Source organism: Mesoplodon bidens, assembly GCF_964165515.1.
Source record: "Mesoplodon bidens genome assembly, chromosome: 11".
NCBI lineage: Eukaryota > Metazoa > Chordata > Mammalia > Artiodactyla > Ziphiidae > Mesoplodon > Mesoplodon bidens.
The window spans coordinates 11,663,241-11,688,714 of NC_138167.1; the positions used below are offsets into that span (position 1 = coordinate 11,663,241).

The 25,474-nt window shown below is 36.2% G+C and overlaps 1 protein-coding gene across 5 annotated transcripts in view; it reads right to left on the reverse strand.

The window, feature by feature from the left end:
- Nucleotides 1-25,474, reverse strand: part of EPS8 (EGFR pathway substrate 8, signaling adaptor) — a 189,797-nt gene that overhangs the window by 23,004 nt on the left and 141,319 nt on the right. For all 5 annotated transcript variants that reach the window (XM_081247974.1, XM_081247970.1, XM_081247971.1 and 2 more), the window contains 9 exons: nt 24,672-24,745; nt 23,201-23,327; nt 21,351-21,439; nt 20,902-20,976; nt 15,065-15,213; nt 12,236-12,419; nt 7,641-7,774; nt 4,079-4,178; nt 3,105-3,248 (listed from right to left, as the gene is read on the reverse strand). In XM_081247974.1, the coding sequence (XP_081104100.1) occupies nt 3,105-3,248; nt 4,079-4,178; nt 7,641-7,774; nt 12,236-12,419; nt 15,065-15,213; nt 20,902-20,976; nt 21,351-21,439; nt 23,201-23,327; nt 24,672-24,745 (1,076 nt within the window). The remainder of the gene's footprint in view (nt 1-3,104; nt 3,249-4,078; nt 4,179-7,640; nt 7,775-12,235; nt 12,420-15,064; nt 15,214-20,901; nt 20,977-21,350; nt 21,440-23,200; nt 23,328-24,671; nt 24,746-25,474) is intronic.

Below are 25,474 nucleotides of genomic sequence, written 5' to 3' on the forward strand. Positions count from 1 at the left end.
ATGACAGTCGAGCATATCAGAGCATAGGTTCTGATTCCAGAGTCCTGGGACCCCACTCTGGCTTCATGCGGCCGTGTGACCGTGGGCAAGGTACTTCTCTGTACCTAATTTCCCTCATATATAAAACGTGCCTACTTCACAAGGTTGCTGTAGGAATTAAATATACTGGTATTTGTGAAGCCCTTAAAGGACGTGGCATACAGTCTGAGCATCCTTCTGTAGTACAGTACAGGGATCCAAAATGTTTTTGTGAGAAGTTTCTTTAAACTTCTGTAAAGTTTTCATGTCATTGGATGGACGAGACAGGGCGGAAAGTGTCAGCCACTTCTGAGCAGAGAGAGGGTCACTGCTCCTGATACACAAACACAAAGGGAGGGGCAAAGCCAGGGCAGATGGCCTGGATATTTGATTCTGGGAGGCAGGCTTTAATGGAGGAACTGCTCAGTCCTAGGATTTCTGTCTTTCTTTTCATCAAGTGCGAGATGCTGGCACTCAATAAATATTTGTGGGATGAATGAATGAAAAGGTAAATCAGACAAAGAATCGCTTTTGATATGTTTGTAATCCAGTGGAGTTCTATGAGATTAGGGTGTTAGGATTACCTGAATCTATAGAAATATGGTGGTATCATTACTGTCATTCTGAAATAAGCCACAGGATTTTTCTTTAGATATTTTAGATAAAAGTGTCTGGTAATGCTGTTGTAGAGATATAAAATAATTGGCATATATTTCTGAGAGTGATTTTTTTTCATCTTATTCTATCTAGTCATTTTTTTCTGGGTGTGTTATAAATGCTTTGAGAATAGGAATCCTTTTAGAGTCATATTTATGCCAGATAACAGATAGCAGATTCTCAAGCTTGCTTATTAAAATTTTACAAGATTTTGGTGGTTTTGTTGGGCTGAGACCAAATATTTCAGGAGGTGTTAAAAAGCAGATTGTTTTTAATACCTTTTAAAAGTAGAGCTTTCAACCTAAACACACACACACACACACACACACAGCTTCTACAAACATTTCTACGTACATCACTGCATTTAAAGCTGTATCCAGAAAATTTCAGCAGACAGTCAGATAGTGTTGAAACGTTTAAAAGGAAACAGCCCGAACAAGCAATCCCTACAACCTTTTATTTACATAAAGTAGCCAAACAAACTCCTGAAACTTGTGAGCACTTAAAAAATTTATTGGTTTTGCCAAAGTTGACAAAAATATAAGCTGAGGCTCTGTTCAAGAAAGGAGAAATAATTTTATGTTCTCAAAAAGTACTCTACCTATGATATGTATTAATAGTTTTGGTTCAGCTTTACACAGAAGAAACTTTTAAACAGAAAAGTCAACTTATGGCCCAAGCCGGGAATCTAAATTGAAGAAAAAAAAAAACAAGACTGAACAGTAAACAGGAAAGGTAAGAGAGGTTAAATTCCCTAGGAAATCTCACGTGGGGAGAATACTTAGAATTCACATTAGTATTTGCAAGTTTTAGGTATCTTATTTTATGGGAGTTTGCCATTCCTAGCAACCATGCACACAAATAAAAACAAAGTTGGCTAAGTGTTTCTAACATTTTATATATAAAATCTGGGCTTCTGCTCACATACAACAGCTAGGGATATCCTTTGTAAATAGTCCTTCTCACTGTTTATCATGAGTTAAATATTAAAAACAGTTCATATAGCTCAAAGGGTATGCACTCCATCACTGGTTTAGGCATACACTCTTTAACACTGCTTAAGGCATTCAGCGAAAACCTCTATAGGAAAGAACACAAAGAATTGGTATTTACAAACCAGACAGAAGCCTATATTATGTCAGGTAACCACATCACAAAAATCAGAAAAGAAAGAACTTAGTTAGGAAAGTAAAAGGTATTAAGTCTAAGTTAGAAAATTCACTTCAAAAATCCATGGGAAATGGAGTAGACCATACCTTGAATAACTCAAACTCCTTCTTTGGCATCAATAGCTAATGACAAATGATGAACATAACATAAGTACATAATATATATGCACATCAGGTCAGCCCAAACATAAGCACAGCAAACAGAATTCCCACTGCCACCGCTTTAAGTTATCAAGATCTATAAATTGTACATCAATCCTTTATTTTAAATGTTTCCTTGATTCTCGAATTCTAATAAGGCCAGAAGTCTCTCTGGATAAGTGCAGGGCCTGCACTGGGCTTGAATGCCGTGAGGAGGCAGAAGTCCTTACAGAATGGTCACAGCAGCACGTGACCACAGTTCTAGGTTTGGACAGTCTGCATTTTACTAAGCCTAGGCATGAAATTTCACTATCTCCCTGCATATTCTATGCAGTTTCAGCTTCTGCGCAAATTTATGACATTATTATGGGGTCAGGTGTGATCTTTTGCTCAAGATTCTGAAAATGAAAAGAATTTTCCTGGGGGCATGAGAAAGTAGCTACCACAGGTTCAGAAGCTAAGCATGGGACGGACAGTCCATCCATTCTGTCTCTGCTGGCGGGTGTGATTCTAGAGATCCTGTCACAGATTCAAAAGCACATGGTGACGGCCCTGGTCTCTTGTGATTACCACATCTGAAGAAAGATAATGGCGCTGAAACTTGGGTGGAGGGTCTACCATGTGAAGGCAGTTTTTAAAAAAGGATTAGGATTCGGTAGTTGGAAAGTTGAAAGCAAACAGGCTATAATCAAAGTCTATATAGAGGATGAGAGCAAAGGCTGGTGAAGATGAACTGGTAGACACTCCAGCCACTGTCTCAGTGCCATCCTCTATCAGGCCCCTTGGGTAGGAGGGCTCTGGGTAAGAGTAAAGAGGCAGAAATACTATTTCCCCAAATGTCAAAAATAGTATAGGGTAGAAGAAAATAGCATTCAGAGGAACAGTCACTGAGATAAACATTTTGAGCAATTTCCTGAAGAAGTACATCATAAAAAAATATGTATAATTCTTCCTTATGTCCCTAGCCACTGTCCCCCCATTGCCTTAGGAAAAAGGTATAAATTATACAATCAATTAAATCTCAAAATGACTAATACATAAAAAGTATTTAAGTCCTATTTAGGAAAGATGAATTTGAAAATTCGAAAAAGTTAAATTTTGCTCAAAAATTGTAATTACCTGTATGGTATGCGTGTAAGGTGGATCAGCACGCCCCAATCCAGACTCTGGAGGTCTCACGATATCCAAAATGTTGTTTGGCACAAATCCAGAATCTCCACTTGCATTTCGAACTTTCCACCATTGCTTCCTATCATCAAGGATCTGTCATCATGCAAGAAAATAAAGGTGGCATTTCTGTACCCAAACCGAACTATGAAGGAAGTTCGATTTTTATTCCTAGACCAAGAAAATGTTTTCACTTTTCATACGCTGACTCAGCATCAACATACTGTGGGTTAAATGACTGTCAGGAATTACACTAAGAATTACAATTACTGGTATAGAACAGCTTTGGTACCACTCTACCCAAGGTCCATATTACCTCCCAAGAATGCTTAGCTATTTGCGGTATTTGAAGTACTTAAGATGAGTTACTTGGAAAAGGTCTATTGTCTCCATCCTTAGAATAGAGAGGAAAGGTATAAAAACATTTTTTTTACTATTGTAACTATGCCATATTATATATTAAAGAAGATGAAGTCTCAGTTATAACTGAAGAAAGAAATTGGAGAGTCATGGTAGATTATTCCCAAAACCATTAGCACACTCACTGCTGATTACATTCGTGCAAGGGTACTAAAATAGGAAGGAGGAAAGGTTTTCTTTTATTAAAATATTATGGTGCATCTACATCTGAAGGGATAACCAGCCTTGATTCCAGAATGAATAAAGGCCAGAAGAAGGAAGAGGGCAAAGTAAGCCAAGAAATCCAACCCCACCCCCCAAAGAAACAAAAAACAGATAAAGCAGCAACCCCGCCTAAATAGATATAGGTGTCTATAATATGCTGTGTATCCTTGGTAAAACAAAATAACACTGAAGAATAATTTCTTGACCTCAACATTTCTTTGAGGAAGGTTTAGATATATACCAGAAAAGGAATACAATAAATCTACTTTATTAAGAGTATAAAAAAGGTAAAATTCTATTACCTCTAAAATATCATCCTTTTGAACTGAGAGCTCACTGTGGTTCCTTGCCACAAAGTCATACCTGGATTTGGCATATTTCTTGGGTTGTAGATCATAATTTCTACAAAAAGAAAGAAAAAAGATAATCACTCTGCTAGCTTTTCCTAAAGGCTGAAAGCAGAAGTAAAACACTAAGGCAAGCCAATGCCTACCAGAAACCATTTGGACAAGTTATTTAGATAGTAGTTAATTTTATTATATTTTATAGAGTATAAGAATATGAGTACTTAATTTTATTATATTTTGGAGATTTTACCATTAAAATGAACAAACTATGGCTAGAGTAAAAATAAATAATGCAAAATTACAAAGCTAGTTAGTGCTAAGCCAAATCTAGAATGCAAATCTATGAATTCTTTGTCCATTAAACCTAATATCCAAAATACTGCATATTGCTTTGTTAACCAGCATTTCTACCATGAAAGAACCAGGATAATGGTCAATGTTACCATTTTTCATAAAATTAAAGGAGACTAAAGATAATGTCCAAAGTGGTAATTTAAATTATATGTTGGTTTCACTAATTCAAGCAATGTCTTCAATTCATTAACCAAATATATATGAAGAAATTATGACTAAGTGTCAATATTCAGGAAAGCTCTGTCCAGTTATCCAAATTGCAAAGGAAGGTATGGATTAAGTACAAGAGCAATAACACTTCTTAGTTAATTTGTTAATTAATTAATTCACTATAAACTTATTTTAAAAGTAAGAACAGGTGTATTTTTTTAAAAAAAGAAAACTTTATTTAAAAACAAAATATTTCTTTTAATCGTTAAATGACCATCAATAGATTTAACAACATAATTTTAAAATACTTTTATATAATATAATAAAACCTGGTATATCAACAACGTAATAATATACTCTTCATTCCAATAATGAAATAATAACTTTAATTATTTTTTAACTAATTTTACTCCCTAATCTTCTCCTCCATTTACATCCCCACATTTCCTCTGTAAGAGAAAAAGCAGGAAGGCACTAATGATGTTTGGTCATCCTTCCTCTGTCAAGTGGCCATTCTGCTTGCTGCCCACCAAGATCGTCTGGAATACTGAGTCACAGAGGGGCCTGCAGGACAGTTGTGGGCACAGTATATCTTGTCATCATAGGTAATCTGCTACCTTTTGGATAGTAACTCCAGGAGAAGAGAAACAGGAGCAAAGGAAAATCATAGCCTGTAAACCATATTGGCAATTTTGGGTATATTAAAAAACTAAGAAAATGTGGAAAAAGTGAAATTATGGCCAAATAATTATTATATATTATTAATAATGATAAATTTTAAACTGTGTTCCATGGATTTCCTACCCCTATCTCTAGTTTTATATGATCACATTCCATTCAAATTTCATTTGAGGGGGATAAACGTGTCTCAATCACTCCAAAGGTTAGCAAAACAGTCGTAACTTCAGTTTTCTATCTTTCTCTCCTCCCTCATGTTCTTCTCTCCAAATCACTGCTGATAACAGAGAGATGACTGTACTGTTTAGCAAAGGGAAGAATAACTCTCTGCCACTGTGTATATGAGTCAATGGGTTGGTTAAAAGAAAAGTTGACTGTAGTTCTCATTGAAGTCTTTGCTATCTTGCATGTCTCAGAAGTGACTGCCCAGCATGCACTTGCAAAGTGCTTTAGAATTTACAAATATTTATGGTTTATAGTTTCTTGCCCTCTATAGATTAAATGTGAGTATGACACTGACCATAGTTATCAATCTGAAAATCACACTTTGTAATTTTTCAGATGTACCAAAGTTTCTTAAGAGAAAGTTTCTTAAGAGATCTAGAATCTATCAAAATGCATGGTCTCTGTTTCTGATTTGGAGTTATAGATACCCACCTGATACAGAGTGGACACAGAGATGGCAATAATCTGAGACTTCTCTAAAACATGAATTGCTTTTGAATAGCAGTAAACTATAATCCATCAAAGGTGAGGGTGCTAAATTCAATAGGTGGTTTCCCTAAATGACATTGTAAGAGTGAATATACTTCATATGGTATTTACTGCATTCCTGGCATGTAATAGAGTTTAAGATGAATAATAATTACTGTAAAAACAAATTCCAAACCTCTGTATTACATATCAGACCAGAACTTTCAGACAGTTTTTTCAATAATTATGACAAATTTTCTTAGCAACATCAATGATCCAGGTGTCTATTAAACTATCCAGCTCCTATTATAATAGCTCAGGGGAGAAATTGGACCCATAAAGGCAACTGAGATATACAATTTACTCCTTTTAAAAAAATTATTTCTCTGGCTAAATATTGACAGTCTTAAGATCTATATACTTGAATATCCCTTCATGGAATTTCCTTCACTAATCTGAAATAATTTCTAGAATACTGACAGCTAAGACAGAACAAAAGGAAAAAGAAAGTACTAGGATGAGGAACAAGTTTCTCAAGAAGAATTGCCATGAAATAATTTTTAAACTTCAGAACTGATTTTCACCTGTATCTCCTAAAAATTGAATCTACAATTCAAACTTCTTTCATATGTTGGCATTTTCATAATGTATTATTCATTGCCGACTTTTCTTTGTACTGAATTTAATACGTTACTGGTGCCCTTAGAATAATAACTGTATAATTTCCACATTATTTTACTTAAGTATTACCTCTGTTATCATTCCTGACAAAAAACCAAAATTTTAAATCCCACCCTTTTTAGATTCTATTAAGAAAAGAATATACTGAAGAGAAATGAAGGGCATGTAACACTCATAGTAAGACAGGCTTTGAGGTAGGAAAGTACCTCAAAGTTGGGTAGGACAAGCTCTTTACCCCACTTCATCTTAATGATCATTCTCCCATATCCTTGTTATCAATATTTCACCTTTTTTCTTTCTCTTATGTGTATGGGTTGGCCTCTATGTAAACCTCACATGCAGTTTACACTGAAAACAAGATTGAAAAAGTGACCCTATTTCAATTCAATTTATTTCTTCCCCATCTCAATTCTCCATTTTTGCCTATATTGAATTTTTGGAGAGAGAAAAATATGGGAAAATAAATGAAATGTAAAACTGGAAAGTGAATATAAAAAATCAAATGGTAAAAATGGCAAATAAGGCATTGATTCTGTTTAAATATTCAGTTTATACTTAGTTTAAATACTTCTATCTAAAGGAAGTTTTGTTTGTTTTTATTGGGGGAGATAAAGATGGAAATTATTTCCTTTAAAAGTTACAGAGCTGGAAAGATCCTTAGAGACCATCTGGTACAAACTAGAGAGTTTCAAAACAATTCTTCTTAATTCACAGATTCTGTCAGAGGCATCTTTTAAAAAATGGAAAGTCATCCAATGGCATTTGCACTAAGTTAGAATTATAGACTGGAGACTTTGCTCATCAAAGCCAGCTCTGTAAAGGAACAACTGAAACGTTAACAAACAATTAATAGATGGAAAGCTCAAAGAAGTAGTGAACAGTGCAGACACTAGCACCTCTATTTGCACTAAACCAGAGATAATCATCCACAGCGCTCCAAATGATGCCCATGAAATGTTACCTATCTACATGGCGATGAGGAGTTGGCTTAAAAGCAACAGCGGCTTCCCCTTGGTCCAGATGGGGCCCTCTTCCATAAATGTTATTGAATACTGTGTACCCATCAGCTGGAGGATACTCTGATACACTGGAGTGCTGAAAGACAGAGGAGGAAAGATGAAAGGATCACCAATACTATTTGAATGAGCACTGACGTCAATTAACAAGAACCCTCCACTACACTGCGGTCAGTTTCATTTTCAAGTGATTGACCATTATATGTTAATAAATTATGAAATGAGGGGTTTTGTCAAAGACCTATTTATAATAAGAAAAGTAATTAGTGCAAAGACTAAATATTAATTCAGGAAATATCCAATGCTTTTATTGTATAAAAGCAATAAATTCTTTCCTCTGGAATTTCAGTAATAGGTGATTTTGGTATTAGGCAGACTTTAACAGCTTGTATAATATAAAACTGGTTTAAAAACAGCAACAATAAAACCCTTAACTTTTGCTTTCTATGTTTAAGAAACAGACCTTTAAAAAAAAAAAAAAAAGAAACAGACCTTTACCACTCTAGCAAAGTAAATACTATCACATGAAAATCATCTGAACTCTATGTGTTAAAATTATACCACCCTCTCTCATTATTCTCATTTTTTAAATGTACATGGACACTATCTTTTATTTTTTTTTAAATGGCAGCACTATTATCAGATTTACTGTTAAGGAAAACACAGAAACGCAAAAACACATTGATTTTGACAGTCAATAGTCCAGAATAAGACAAAGCTGGAGTCACTTCTTTTTGCAGTTAACACAACGCAGGCATGAGCCTAATGGGCTACCAGGAGGGAGAACCGAAATCTATGGGTCCCATTAAGCAGCATGGCTTTAAAGCTATGGGGCAAAAACAAAGAAACAAACCACAAAAGTTCATCTATGAATTTTGTATTGTTTCCTTATGTAAAATGAAGTATGGTGGATGCACAACAGACCCTAAAGCGTTGGAATTCCTTGGCTATTTCAATTGTTTATGGATTCACTGGGACAAAATATTTGAAATTGAGAATGTTTTAGAAAAGTTCTGAATGCACATTTACTGTAGTTAATTCAAATGACAAAGTTGGCAGGAGTAGGGCTGAGTTCATCCACAGACAGTGTAGGTGAGGTGTCTCCAATGGACTGCTATTGATGTCAAAGTATCCACATTATATTATTACTCCTGTGGAATATATATCAGGATTCTGCACTTAACATACAAATACAGATAAACAACTTTTACCATTTAAATACCTTAGCTTAAACCAGCAACAAAGTGAAAAGGCAATCTATAGCATGGGAGAAATCATATACCTGATCATATATCTGATAAGAGGTTAATATCCAAAATATATAGAGAACACATACAACTCAATAGCAAAAAGCAAATAATCCAGTTAAGAAATGGGCAGAGGAACTAAAAAGACATTTTTCCAAAGACATACAAATAAATGGTCAACAGGTATATGTAAGGGTGCTTAGCATCACTAATCATCAGGGAGATGCAAATCAAAACCACACTGAGATATCACCTCATACCTGATAATAGCTATTGTCAAAAAGACAAGAGAGAACAAACATTGACAAGGATGTGGAGAAAAGGGAACCCCTGTGCCCTGTTGGTGGGAATGTAAATTGGTGAAGCCACTATGAAAACAGTATGGAAGTTTCTCAAAAAATTAAAAATAGAACTACCATATGATTCAGCAGTCCCACTACTGGGTATAATACTGAAGAAAATGAAACTAGGATCTCAAAGAGAATTCTGAACCCCAAGGTTCACTACAGCATTATTCACAATAGCCAAGATATGGAAACAACCTAAGTGTCCATCACAGATGAGTGGATAAGTAAGATGTGGTATGTATGTATATACAATGGAATATTATTCAGCCATGAGAAGGAAGAAAATCCTGACATTTATGACAACATGGATAAATCTTGAGCACATTATACTAAGTGAAATAAGAAAGACAAAACCACATGATATCCCTTATATGTGGAATGTAAAAAAAAAAAAGAGTCAAGCTCATAGAAACAGAGAGTAGAAAAGTGGTTGCCAGAGCTGGGGGTGGGGGACAGAGAGAGAGGTTGGTAAAAGGGTACAAACTTTCAGCTATAAATGAATAAGGTCTAAGGATCTAATAAAAATGTGGTGACTATAGTTGATGACACCGTATTGTATAATTAAAATTTTCGAAGAGAGTGGAACTTAAATGTTCTCAACAACAACAGATAAATATGTGAGGAGATGGATGTGTTATTTAGCTAGATGCGGGGGAGTCCTCTCACAGTGTATACATATATCAAATCATTATGATACACACTTTAAATATCTTACATTTTTATTTGTCAATTACACCTCCATAAAGCTGGAATTAAAAAATATAATAAAGAACAAATGTCTTAATTAATTCAGTTTATCACTTCCCTACGAGAGACCAGAGGTACTACATGATCAGGCCATTTTTTTTTCTGTTAAATGCTGTTATAAAAGGGAGGAGTTGAGGAAAACAGAATCACCCACGCCTTCTGCCTGGCTCTGAACATAACAGTGAGGTCGGACAGTATGAAGTCACCGGGTCCTGAGAGTGACTGGGAGTATCAGAAGGGAGGAGAGAAATGATGACAAGTGACTAACTGTGATGACTACGCAACAGTGCTCAGGGCAGCTGCTGCTTCAGAGGAAGAAAGAAGCTGAGTACTGCCACCCATATTTGTCATGCCTTGTCACCTATGCCACCAGATCCTGAATCACTCAAGTCCTGTTCTGAATGTATTTATTATAGGTGCAATAAAGTATAAAAAAACTCTCTTCTGGGGATGATTGCATGTTACACATTTTTAAGTCACCATTACTTTGGTCTCTTTTCCAACAAAATCTTAAGGTATAAAATCCCATAGAACTGGTAGCAGGTGCTTTTCAATTCATTTTTTTCAAACCTCTGAATAAGTGCTTAAGCCATAAAATGGACAATAGTTTACAACAGGAAAATGATAACTCATTACGAAGAAGCATTCTCAATAATTCTTCTTTTAAAGTTACTTATTCTCTGAGAGTAGACAAACTTTTACACTGGAAGCCAGAACACATTATTTTCTCTTTAAATAAACAAATTGAAAAAGAACTCACAAAAATGAATTTCTGAGGCATACATTATAAAGTGGATATATTTTCTTATTTAAGATATGAGGACTGTAAACTAGAAATTTCTATGATTTGAAAGTACTCAGCTGTAACAATAGCAACAGCAAGTGTATCATAATTTCATGTTTGATTACATTTTTTTACTCTAGAAAAGTTGCCCTTTACGAGGAAGGAAAATTTATTGTGATGAGGTCTGAACTATAAAATACAGCTAGGGACATAGGTCTGCTAACCTGCACCCAGAACTGTGAGGTCACTTTCTTAATCACTCAATCAGAGGGAAGCGCAGTTACAGAATCCACCCGTACCATTATATGCAGCCAGAGGAAAAAAAAATTACAGTAGAAAAATATTACTTTCAGAGAAGTATATTTGCTTTATTTTTAAAGTTTCAGAATTTAAGCAATCTTCTATAACACTATGGCTATTGCTGAAAGAAACGATTTTAAGAAATTTAATTTATATAAATGTTTCTCCCTAAAAGTGACGATATACTCTAGTTTCCTAATTCATTCCTTGATATCATATTTGCCACATTGTAAATACCCACAGGGATCGGAGAAGATTAATCTAAGGAATTAAATAAAGGAAATGAACAGGACTTCAAGGAGGACCTAGTCATTAATTTTCTGTTGCTTCTTCAAACTAGACCTCATTCATCTAACTCCTTGGGTTCGGATCATCCTTCTTAGTTTGGTTCAGCTTTAGGTAGTGCTTAATTTTCTTTTCTGTCAGAACAAGAACTGTCATGGAAAAATCATTTTTAAGGAATGTGAAGAGATAATCATACCCAATTTCAATCCCTCGATTTGCTCCCCAAATAAATCATAATCTAAAGCTTACTAAAGATCATAAAAGATACACTATATTTTATGATCTCCTCAGGATGTAATAGTGTTATAAATCATCATTTGGACCTGGGACTGGAGTCCAGGAGAAGCTTTGGCCTTCTAGCCAGGCTGATAGGACTTTGGGAGGTTTAGAACGAGGCCAAAAAATAAAAGAAAGAAAGAAATGGGACATTCAGGAAAGAGCTGCTTGGGAGGGGCTTAAAGGTCCTGGGTCAAGGAACTGTCTTGAGGGTCTGATGATAGGAGAGGAAAATAGAAAGAAGAGGCCAAGCAGCAGTGGGGCAATTTCCTGATAAGCAGGGAAAGTACACAGTCCAAAGGACGGGATCACCAGGGCTCAAGGAGGAGAGCTGGCAGGCTGTGAGGTGTGATACGGGCTGGGTTTGGGCTTCACAGGGAAACAGAGCAACCGTCACCATGACAAAGAGGTGAGAGATACCTAAGAGCAGCAGGACATCTAGTCATTGATTTGAGAACAATCTTCAGATCAGTAAAGTGAGAACTCACAATCAGAATTACAAGAGAACACACAGATTATTGCACTTCCCACAAAAGATGATATTGAAAGACTACCTCTGTGGATAATCTTTTTGTTTCTTGCTTGCGATGATGTTCTGCTGCGTCTGCCACAGACTCAGGCAGTTGATAGAGATCCGGCTCCACTGATGCTCCCATGAAGTTCAGCATGGGGGGCTCCCAACCACTGCGGAACCGTGGGACGTAGGGTGGGATAAACTGTTCTTTTGGCCACTCTGCTCTGCAGAAGGACATTAAGACATACGAGCGGCAAAATTAAGAAACACCTCCATGCTAAAAACCATCTTCAGTAAGGCTAGCCACAAAAAACCAAAAATAACAACAAAAGCAATTCACACCTAGTCTGCCCTCTTTCTATCCAAACAGAGAAAGTAAACATGTTTATGCTAGTATTCGATGCTGATAAAATGAAAGGAAGTCTGAATTCTACTTTATGATCTGCTTTCGCTACATTGCCTCAATTCTCCATTAATTCAACCTTTTAACATAAATATACATCTCGGACAATTTGAGAAAGGAATGTGAAGCTAGAAGTCTGGTAAGTACTTAGGACATAAACTTCTCTAAGCGTCAAGTAGTTTCTGATCCTCATCTTTCCCTTCACTCCTCTCCCATCATCATGAAGCCTCCTGATATGAGATGTATTTTTCAAAGGACAAACAGCAGACAATATTCTTAAGGCTCATGATCTTTTAAGTTATGAAGTCTCCTAAAAGGAAGCACATTACTGATTTTATAAATTAAATGGATCAGCTAGGTTTTCATCAGTAAAATCAAGTTAGTATTAATCTGTAATATAATCATGACCCATTCATTACTTAGTAACTCTGAGACTTATTCCTATAAGCTCCTAATCACTCATGAACCACAAAAATAACTGGGAGAGACATTATTAAATTCTGCTAAAATATGTTGTATTATCTTTCACACATGATTTAATTCTTCAGGTTATACTTCTACTGTGATGAAATGATTCAGGTTATTATGTTCCTTTATGATTCTTTTTTATCTTTATGAGTTTTTAAGTTGGTATATTCACTTCCTAATATTCTAAATAATTAGGATCTGAAATGACCATTTTCTCATGTCAAGGGCTAACAATATGAGTTCCTTTTGATGTAGCTTTCCTAATAGTCATTAATTTTCTCATTCTGAGGTAGGACCCAAGACAAAGAAATTAAAAATCCTGAACTATTTTAGTACTATGAGATCTGATAAATTTAATAGCGTTTATTGAAAAAAAAATGAAAAGATCCCTACCTAGGCTTACCATAAAATCATAATCTACATAAATCTAATAGATTTAAGAAATCTATTTAACCAGTTTTTAGATAGTATGATATATAAATATGATACAATATGCTACATTAATATATAAATAATATGCAGAAATAAATTTAGATAACATTTTCAATCAAAAAAGCAACAAATGCAGTGCTCTTAAAGAATCTTCTGCTTGGTAAACCACTCCATGTGTAAACCATATTCCAACACAAGCAGTTGCCAAAGTCCAAAATATAAGTGGGAATGGTTTATATATATTTCAATAGAAGAACAGCAGAAAAAAATATGAATTGGTCCGTTACTTTCAGGCTAGCCTAAAAGCATTACGAAGACAAACTTCCAAGTGACCATACCGAATGATTTACTCTAAGTAGTGAGAGAAATAAAAAGATTCAAATAAATGAGGAAAGCAGAAATTATTTAATCACATATAATGAAATGAGAAATATTTTTATAACTTGCTTGGCTCAGCAAAGTTGAATCCTGCAATTGTTAGTGATTTCTTTTCCACAGTCACCTTACTGATGAGATACAATTCTTAAAATTATCCCCTCCTCTTTTCCATTCCTAGCACCATGGTTCTAGTCCCAGGGAATGCTGATTAATAAGGAACCTCTACTATTGCATTATCATCCCAAGGGGCCTCATGCCTCTAGTAACTTTTGTCCATGTCCTTATTAGACTCAATGACCAGACTGATCTTTCGAAGGTCTGGTTGTGTCGCACTCCCATTCACAAAGCTATTGGTTCTCCGCAGCCTACAGAACCATACTCCAGCTCCTTAGCGTGGCACTGGGAGCCTGAACCCAGCCCTGCTCATCTTTGTACACCTCATTCATCACTATTCCTCTGTTCCCCATTCTCCACAATCCCCCACTACCCAAAGTCTATACTCCGGCTAAACCCACATTCACGCTCCATCCTCTTGACTTTTTGCTTCATGGCTTCACTCATGCTGCTCTCTCTACTGAGCAGGCCCTTTCCCTGCTACATATTTGTGGAAATCCTACTCATCCTGCTGAAAGGCAGCTGAGCAAAATAATTACAAACATCTATTTCAGGGCCAGGTTGCCTGGATTCAAATCCCAGGTCTGTCGCTTACGAGTTGTGTGGCTTTGGGCAAATTACTTAACCTCTCTTTGCCCCAGTTCCCTCACCTGTAAAATAGCATAAAAATGGAACCTATGTAAAGTACATGGAAGAGTGCCTAGCAAACACTATATGTACACCCTTGTTTATACACATATACCTACTAGTGTTATTATCTGTTGATTTTAAATGCCAGCTCTTCTTTGAAAGCTAAGCACCCTCTTCTCTAAACCCTCTTCCTGACGGCTCCATCTTGCCAAGTGACGGCAGTTTATTTATGAGTCACACCTAGTACTCATCGTACCTTACACTGCACGCTTCTATGTTCTCCACTAGACCTCCAGCTTTTTAAGGGTTTAGCCTTTTTCATCTACAACACCTACTCCTTCATACATAGAAGGTTAAATAAATTTCTCAGTAGATTCATGTACTAAACAAAGAACAATACTTAAAGTATTATAGGTATTCAATGCTAGACTCATATATGTTTACCTGGCTTTCATCCACGAGTCTCCCAATGACACCCACAGCTGCCTCTCATCGACATTGACAGTGTAACTCAAGAAATCGATTGTGTCCTTAGTCAGTAGGGGGCTGAGTACTGAACTGGCTAGTTCAGGACCTCCTGTTGCCTGCACAACCTAAAATGGCAACAAATCATTTTTTAACAAGAAGATGATGATTATTTGTACATTTTCAAAATGTGTAGATAAAAAACTCATGATAAAAACAAGCAGTTTTTATATACTCAAGTTAAATCTTCATCCAGATCAATCTTTCCAGCCCAATGGTGCCTAATAATCTAAAATGAAAAGTTAATAGTTTAACAACTTTCATAGGATCTATCTATTGGCTTCATATGACTGTACTTTCCCTGGAAAGTACTAATGGCTATCCAGAGAATTCTAAGTCAGGTGGTTTAACGATCGCTGCCTTAAAAATAATATATGTATTTCTACTGGAAAATCTATTATGTCAAACTTGAAAAATATGGTTCCAGAAATGAGTACTTCAGGGAGAAACAAGGCTCGAGTTAAGTCTATGGCTGTGCCTATAAAGATGTACAAAAATAAAGGATCCAGAGAGAAAGGTGAGAGAAAAGATGAGAAGTGGTCCTCTGAATCTATGGTATTTCTTTCCAGAATTTAATTCTAGAAAATTGCCCTGATTTAAAAGAGATAACTTAATGATTAGCAAAAACAAATAAACAGGTGCAACTCTCTGATAAGCAAAATGACGATAAGTAAATGTCTGAAAACTGCTCCAATTTTATTACTCAGGGGCTATTTCCTGGTTAAGGAATGGTAATCTCCTAGAGCAGAAACCAGAGCCCTTTTATAAAAATCTCACCTTCCCAGAGATACGGCATAAGAATAAAGAGATTTTTTTTTTTTGAATGGCTCCAGCCCAAGAGTCAATTTCTCTCCAGTCATCCAGGTGTGCTGAGCCTGCTGTGCTGTTTTATTCCTTTGTGTCTACGCACATGCTGTGTCCCAGCCCCCAGAAGGCCCTTCCTCATCATTTTAAATAGAACTCTCCCCCGGTAACACCTCTTCTGAGAAGCCCTTACACTGAGAAGCCCAGTGTAACTCTGAGGCACCCTGGGGTCCTCAAGCATGCATATCAGCTACACATGCCATTGTAACTTGGGCCGTATTTTTCAGTTCTCCTCCCTTGAGAATTTGTACCAAAACTTATCTGACTTTGAACTGCAGAAGACACAGGGTTAGGGGAATGAAGGAGAATAAGTGAAAGAAAAGATGAAGGATAAAGGAGGTGGGTAGACGCTCATTTGAGAACAAAACCTACCCTGAAAGCCTGGCATAGTGATTTTTTTTTTTTAACGTCCAAGCCCTATAAGCTCTAACAAATAGGCAGGAATAACTGAGAGGGATAGTAAAGAAGTAAAGAAATATTAAAGACCTTTGGTTTAACAGTGGGAATAGGGAATGGAACAAAGGAAAGTAAATAAAAGGCTGTGGGCCATAGTTCCCTCTGAAAAATGTAAGTAGGCAAATAAGTCTGCGTGTGTGCTGTGGGTACGCTTGCATGGAGATGCTGAGGATACAGGGAAGGACTCACAAGGTTTAAAGACACTAAATTTTGTCTGACTGGTAGCAGGCCCTGAATTAATGTTCCTTTCCATCTCTCTTGTCCAAGTGAAATGTCTGGGACTCCGCAGACAGAACACTAAAAGAAGCAATAGAAGTACTATGTTTGGGAGACCATTAATAAGGGGTCATTTTTGAGAAAAGAAAATATAAAATAAAGCAATGTTTTCAGATCCATAGCCTGATCACAAAGACTAGTTTTTGCATGTTAGGGAAACCAGTCTCGCTATTTTATAGTTCTACTCTGTGTAATGTCTAGATATCTACTTATGATCTGTGAAAGACTTGTGAAAGGAATGAGAAGAGGTGGCAAAAACTTTCTAAACAATACTTCCTAACACTCAAACTAAGATAGTATCACATGTGTTGAAGAATAAAAATTTTGTTAATGAGCTAGCATCACTTTCTTTGCATATAGATGGCCTTGATCTAATTTTTAAAAGAGCTTAAAAAGCAACAATTATTCAACAATAACTAAACAAGTAGAAATCGGATACTCTATTTATAGCAACAACGTGCGGAAGCATTCATAAATTATTGATGTAGGCTCGGACTTTCACCTTCCAATTGCTTATCACCCAGTTCTGACATCCATGCTGCTAAGGTTACGTACTTTCCTATGTTTGTAAGCAATATTCATTTCATATTCTACTTCAGGTCTTGTCTAGTTACCCTTGGGGAAAGAAGGATGAGATTTATCCCTTTCTGTTACTTGGATTCTTTGTCTCATTTTTTTCTGATAATCAAGCAAAACCTATGAGAAATGATTGAATTTGCTCTATTTTTTATAAAGATTAAAGAACTCAATGACCATGGTCTTCATATGCTCTATATCAAATTAGTAAAATTTATCTGCTTCACAGTTACCATTCTTACCCTTTAAAAAAATCATGGAAATAATCACACTACTAACAATTATCATTACTGCTATTATTATTCTACAAAGCAATTATTTGCTCTTTTGACAGGATGAACCATTCAAAACCACTCCACATGGGCTTCCCTGGTGGCGCAGTGGTTGACAGTCCGCCTGCCGATGCAGGGGACACGGGTTCGTGCCCTGGTCCGGGAAGATTCCACATGCCGCGGAGCGGCTAGGCCTGTGAGCCATGGCCGCTGAGCCTGCGCGTCCGGAGCCTGTGCTCCGCAACGGGATAGGCCACAACAGTGAGAGGCCCACGTACCGCAAAAAAAAAACAAAAAAAAACACCACTCCACACATCCCTGTCTTAGCCCATCAAATAGGAAACTCTGTCCTCCGAGAAGTATTTAAAAGAAAGAGATTCTGCCTTCTTTCCATTCCTCTCTCACTTGCCCTCTCCACAAAAGGAGGAATGACCTATCAAATACGTGGTCTTGTGGGACTGTAGAAAAGGGTGATTTGTAGCCCAGGCTCTTTTGGAATCTGTCAGTGTGTAAGGCCAACAGCTGTTCCATCTGCTTTCTGTTGCCGTGCTTTTCCCAAATCCCAGCACTTTTCTTTTTGCACTCAAATGTTATTTCAGCTAATTCTCCCAGCTGTCCTGTGGACAAGATGGTGGTATATGTTAGCTTGGAGAAACCACTATTAGACCGTTTGCAAATATAAGAAATAGAAAATGGGAAGGGAAGTATATTACTGTACCTATTTCATTAAACGTATAAGAAAAGAGCATACCTGGGTACTGAAAATCTAGAAAATGAAAATGTATATCTTGGATCCCGGCCTATGAGACAAGTGGTATAACCTTTTGCTGGACAAACTCATGGAAACATCCAGCTCCTTCACAAAAGGAATTGTTCCCAATGCACCATTTTGTTATCTTCAAAAATTATACCTTATGTAAAAAAACACATGTGCAAGAAGGGAGTTTTCCAGGGGGAAATCTGTATTATGTACATATCACTAGACCTGGCACACATGGGCCTCCCAAAGACTGATAATTGTCCCTCTAATATCCATTTTCTTCTTCTCCCTTCTAGAAAGAGAAGCCCCTACATTTTAGATGGATGCATAGCCACTCTGGTGGAGACTACATGCCTTTGGTGTTAGGGATGGCCATATGAGGAAGTTCCCACCAACTGGATAATAGCAGAAATTGTCTAAGTTTGGAGTCACCTCCTTAAAGACAATTCTTTGCCTTTGTACTAATGTTACAAGGACATGGAGGTAAGTCAGCTTCCACCACAGAAATGCCTGACAGAGTATCTCAATTCCTCCTCTTGGAAACAGTTTCTTCGTTTGGCTTACAGAATACCTACCATGATATTCCTGTTTTGCTTCTCCTGACTTCCTGCTTCTTCTCACTCTTCTTTGCTGGTTCTTCTCACTCTCCAATCACTGAAATTACCTAAGGCTCCATCAGCCCTCGTTCTTCTTTATTTATCATCACTCTTTTGGTGACATCATCCAATTTCTTGGCTTTGCATGCAGGGGATTTATAACTCTAGGCTTGATTTCTCCACTGAACTCCAAATTCATACATTCAACTACCAATGCAAGTTTCTCCATCTGGATATAAGTCACTTTTGACATTGTCTGAAGTGAATTCCTTACCTTCTGGCCCAAACCTGTCTTACCCACAGTCTTCGCCATCTCAGTTAATAATTAGTCCATCCTTCCAGTCTTAAGCCAAAACTTTGGAGATATCCTGGACCCTCACACAACACTTCCAACCTACCAGCAAATCATGTTGCTTCTGTTTAATAACCAGAATGAGGGACTTCCCTGGTGGCACAGTGGTTAAGAATCCACCTGCCAATGCAGGGGACACGGGTTCAATCCCTTGTCTGGGAAGATCCCACATGCCGCAGAGCAACTAAGCCCGTGCGCCATAACTACTGAGCCTGCTCTCTAGAGACCGTGAGCCACAACTACTGAGCCCGTGTGCCACAACTACTGAAGCCCACATGCTCTAGGGCCCATGCTCTGCAACAAGAGAAGCCACTGCAATGAGAAGCCCATGCAGCGCAACAAAGAGTAGCCCCCGTCGCTGCAACTAGAGAAAGTGCGCACACAGCAACGAAGACCCAATGCAGCCAAAGAAAAGAGAAAAGAATTAAGAAAGTAAATAAATAAAATTAAAAATTAAAAAAAATATAACCAGAATGAAATCTCACTACCTACAATGTTACGTGGTCCAAACAACATAATCTCCCATCTGGATTATTTCCATAGCCAGCTCAGTCCCTTCTTCCCTCAAATTTCTAAACATTGCAGCCAGAGCAGTCCTTTTCTGCTGAAACCCCTCCCAAAGTGTCAAAGGTTTCACAATCACCTATAAAGACCAATAAGATATGTCCCCCTGTTTGCTGACCTCATCTCCCTCTAGTTGAGATCTCCCCCCTCATTCTATTCAAGTCATGGTACCTATTTCTTCCAAGAACATGACTTGTATGTTACCATCTCAGTGCATCTGCATTAGCTGTTCTCTGTCTGGAATTCTCTTCCTTCAGAAACCCACATGACTCATTCCTCACTTCATTTACTCAAATGATACCTTCTCAGTAAGTCATTCCCTTAACCAACCCTATTCAAAAAGTATAATACTCCATAACACACACACACACACACAGCACTCCCTGTTCTCCTTCTCTGCTGTATTTTTCCACATAGCATTTATTTTGGGTGAATTATTTATATATTATTTAGGTTATTGACTGCCCCTCCACACTACAACATAAGTCCCGATAAGAATTTAAGTGTTTTGTTCCTATGCCAAGCACATAGCAGGCTCTCAGTTAATATTTGTTGAACAAATGAATGAATGAATAAGTGATTGAACCAGAGATAGCTCAGGAGATGGAGGAACACCTCACTGAAAGAAATCTGGACCTCTGAGTAACTTCACGGAGCAAAGACATCCATCCAGCATTGGACTCCTCACACCTAGCTTATTTTGTGAGAAAGAGAAAATTTTCTATATTGTTCAAGCCATTTATATTACATACTAGTATATACTGGAACACTAGTATCCAATAAATCTTTATTTCTTTTCATTTCCCTAGCTCTATCAGAGACATCAGTTTCCTCAGCTATAAAATAAGGTGTTTGGACTAGATGATTTCTAAGGTTCTTTTCAACTCTCAAATTTCACATCCTCAGTGTTCACAACAGATGGCAAAAGAAACAGTACCCATGCAAGGCAATGAAGAAAGACTGTCTAGATAATCTAGACAGACACGTGGGATTGAAAACATGCTAAGAATAATTACTTTCTTAAATTAATAAAATCTTACCATATTTAATGGAGTAAATAAAAAATGAACCAAATCTGCAGCACTAGGATTCTGGATGTGAGACTTCAATTTGGCCTGTAACATTAAAAAATCAGGCAAACCCATTACTATGATGTAATCGAGCCAAAGGCAGACATTCAAAAAGGTTCAACATAGACTGAAAGAAGATGTTTTTACTACTAGTTTCACTTTTTTGTATCTTAATTAGCAAGCATGAGTTAGATTAGGAGAAATTCATTTTAAAAGACTGGAGTCATTCTTTTCTGATTAAATTTCTTAGATATACAGATTTTTGCAATCTGCTCTTCTAATTAAAGGCAAATCAAAACACACATACAAAAAAATCTATAACAACAATTTAATCTCTTAATTTGATCAGGTACATCCTGGCTAGACTTTGATCTCTTCCATTTGTTTCTCTTAATTGTATATAAATAAATAAAACTTACCAGAAGGTTAAATCCATGTTTAAACTTTTGGAAACAGTCAATAAATAAGTCAGGAGGTGGAGGTTTTGCCCTCAGTGTTAAAACACCCTCTAAAGAAATAAATGGGAGGAGGGGTAGATGAGAGCAAAGTTCCAAGAAAACTCATTCAATGAAAAAAATTAAAAAACACATTTATGTTTGTAAAATTTGATGATCACATCAGATATCATTCTACCTAGTTACCCTCCCACATCTCATAGTCTGACTGTAACAAATCAAGGTGATCCAACATTTGAAATGGATTCCTCTACCCTTAGACACTACCAGATTACTCATCAATTCCATAAATTTATATTGTAGCCCTTCTATGTACCAATCATTGTGCTTACCACCGTGAAGACTATACAAATGTATAAGTTACAAGCCCTACTCTTAAAGGCCTTAAAATCTATAGAAGACATGAATCAGATAAGTAACAGAGATATGTCAACTGATAGCTTAGAAAGAGACTACAGATGGGGAAATGTATTCTTAAAGATGTTTCATGGGGAAAGCAGCTTTTAAGATGGGATTTGAAAAGTTTGTTCCAGGGCAATTTGGTAAGAAAAACATCATGGTTGGATAAAAACGCATTAGCAAAGACATGGAAAAAGGAAATTGCATGTACATGAAACAACAAACATAAAAGCAAGGAAACATGAGAATGGAAAAGCAGATCAAGGTTAGATTGTGAATGACCTTGACTGCCAGACCTCAACCGCCAGAGTTTGACTTATATCAATAGAACATGGGATTAACATGCTTTCCAGCAGAAGAATGAAGTGACCAACTTCGAGCTTTAAGAAGATTGTCCTCACAGAATGGAAGACTAAAGCCTTGAGGGTTGCTTAGAAAGCTGGGTAAAAAATGAGGCATCTTGAAGCAGTGCTAGTTATAAAAATGAAAAGGGAAAAAACTGGGTACAAGGGGCCAAAAAAATAAAATCAATGTTGGTTATAAGCTAGAGAATGGACTCATAAAAAAATCTTTGAGTTTTTGAAAGCCATTCAAATGGCTTTGAATCTGGATGACCAAGAAGATAGTATACCCTTCGTAAACAGTACAAGAGGAGTAAGTGGTTTGAGACATCAGAAAGCAGTAATACTTGATTTCAGAATGTATGGAGGTGAGGTATATCCACATACATCCATCTAGAAAACAAGTCTACAGGTCATATGCTTATGATATAGACAGAGCTAGACAAAGATTTGGAAGTCATGTGAAATAAAAGGAATATTAATTTACTATTCCCTTATATATTTCAATCTATACCATTTTGTTCCATAATTATAATTTTATACATTTTGAGGTCATTTTAAATAGCTGAACCACAGCATACTTAAAAACTGCTTGTAGGTGACCTGAATGTACTGTTTGGTGTTTTGTGATAAGAAATTAAAATCCACTGACATTTTAAACTATTTTAATGAGAAAAGTCAATCCTTTTATTTAACAAAATAATGAGGTTCTACATTTACAATTAAATAAATTCAAATATGGGAAGAATGGTGCTATGACTTTCTTTAACAGACATTACTTTTATGATGACTAATGAAAACTATAGACAGATGGTCACTACTGAATCTCAGAGTCTCTGTAATTTAGGTAAAGTGTCCTAGAGTCTTTCTTTACTGTAGCCAACTTGGGATCAAATGGACTCTTCCCCAGGCTCATCTTAATCTCTGCCTACATCACTGGTGCTATCTCAAAACCAGAAAAGGGACCTTGGTCCCTGGTCAATGGAGTCTTATTGAACAGCTCAGAAGGGCAGAAACTCTGCCTAGCACTGGCATTCTGAATGGTCTTTAGAAGGTTAAGAAAATCCAACTTACCTCCTGGTCCTTTCTTTTTACCTTTCTTAGTTTTCTTCCTTTTAGAAAGCTCAGAAAATGCTTCAGCTGCTTTTTGGAGTTTTGTGATAAAAAATTCAATGTCATCCAAAATGTGGTTTAAGATTTGCTGGAATTAGAAATTACAGAATAAAATATAAAACAAAAGAAAACTATTTTTGCCTTAGCTGTACACTGTGAAGGAAATCAGAAAGTTAAAAAAAAAAAGAAAGAAAGAAAAGAAAAAGGAACACCTCCCACATGCAAATTTCAGGTTTATCACTAATTCTAAGAAAAGTTTTGAACTAAATATACCTGTGGCTAAAGTCTTACACTTACATTTTTCTTTAGCTTAATTTTGTTCTATTTTCAATACCATAACAAAAGCATTCACAATATCGATTCAGATTATTAATTATTTTCAATTACTCTGATTTTTTCATTGTGTTCGCCCACATAAAGTTAGGGGGAAAATTTCCAAGAAACAGTTTGTTAGAACAGCACTGAGCATTTCTGTTTTTCTAATAAATTTTCCAGTAAAGCACTGACAATGTTATTTCATGGAATTAAAGGGCTCTAGAGTGTTATGATAACCTAATAAACACATAGATAATCTGCAATAATAGGCATTAATAAGCATTTCTTCTGGGTAAAACAGAATTAATGATGCACTATGCTTTCAGAGATCATGAGATCAACTTTGATTATACTATATTGTATATTATAGTATACATATTATATTATACATACTATAGTCTTACTTGACTTTCTCTTTTATGTGTGAAACTTGACATTCTTTTAACTAAAGAGTAAAAACTGCGATTAAATAAGCTTTTAAGTATTAAATAAAGTTTTAAGTATTAACATGTAATACTGTGATGTAAAAATTAAATTCCAAACTTCAAATTCCTCTAAATATTTGTTTCCAAATAAGCTGAGAACATAAGTAGAGTATAAAAAGTAATTATGCTGATGTCATATTTTATGATTATGTCACAGGACATTGTCATTCTGAAAGGAAATTACTATGGAGAAATAAAAATAAATATAGCCTTATCCTTTATAAAGCATTAAAATGTACTTACCTACCCTTAAGAAATGCCACATAACTTTTATCTTTCAGGCATTATAAAATATTTTAGAGTAAATGTCAGGAAGACAAATTTAGAAGATATTTCAATCATGGGTTACAAACTATGAGAAAAGAAAAACCCCTGAAATCTTGATAATTCAGCTTAAATTCCTTTGCAAACCAGTTGATATTCTAGTTCTATCACAGCCTTAGTCTACTAATTAAATATTGGCATAAAGGCAAAAATAGTTTAAAAAAATAATTCAAAGGGCATAACCACCACTGGAAAGAGAAAATATAGTTTCCACAAAATACCTTTATTTAAATCAACTTAATTTTCCCTGTTAATAATTTTTCCTCTTAAAAAAAAGCCAATGATATAAAGATGACTATTTCACTTACCACATCTCTGTCAATGCGAGCTGTCATCATCTCAGGTGTTTCTTCCTGCTGATAATAATGCCTTTGTTTCTCAACTAAAGAAAAGAGAATCATATATCTTTCAACCTGTTGCTTAAGTGATACCAATATAGATAATCAAACATGCAAATTGGCTAGAAAAGAGCATCATTTGCAAAAGGAAACAACTCCACTGGGTACAAAAATCAAAGCTATGCCCATCACCTCTGACATGCATCCTTGCTACCACACTTGGCAGAGCTGCAGTACTGGCTTTCCATTTGTATGGGATTGATTTACACTGTAATTTCCCCTCTATTCTCTCTCTTTCCAAAGTCAGCTGCCAGTGGAACCAACCCTGACTTAGTACCCTTTAATTCCTACACAAGAAAAAAATATAAACCCACACTAAGCACCTACTTCCTAAAATGGGCCGACTAAGTTCTAAGTTCTAAAGCTCCTAATTTTCATACCATCTAACATCATGACAACAGTAAAGCTTTGGGGGTTCTGATAGTAAAGTGCTTCTAAAATTGTAGTCTAATTAAGCTTAAAGCTCACAATGTTGGGTTCATTATCATTTTAAGCCATAAACTTTATAAGTAGAAATACCTACAAGAATTTGCAAATTAAAGAACCAAAGTCTTGAGGTGTTACATTAGCTCAGTTGGCTAGACCATGATGTTAATCATGATCATTATCATGAACTCCGTCCTGGTACAGGTCCGTTAACACTTCCACTAAACACAGATACTCATTCAAAGATTTCTCAGTAGATGAAATGAAAGAAAAATGGATGGATGAAA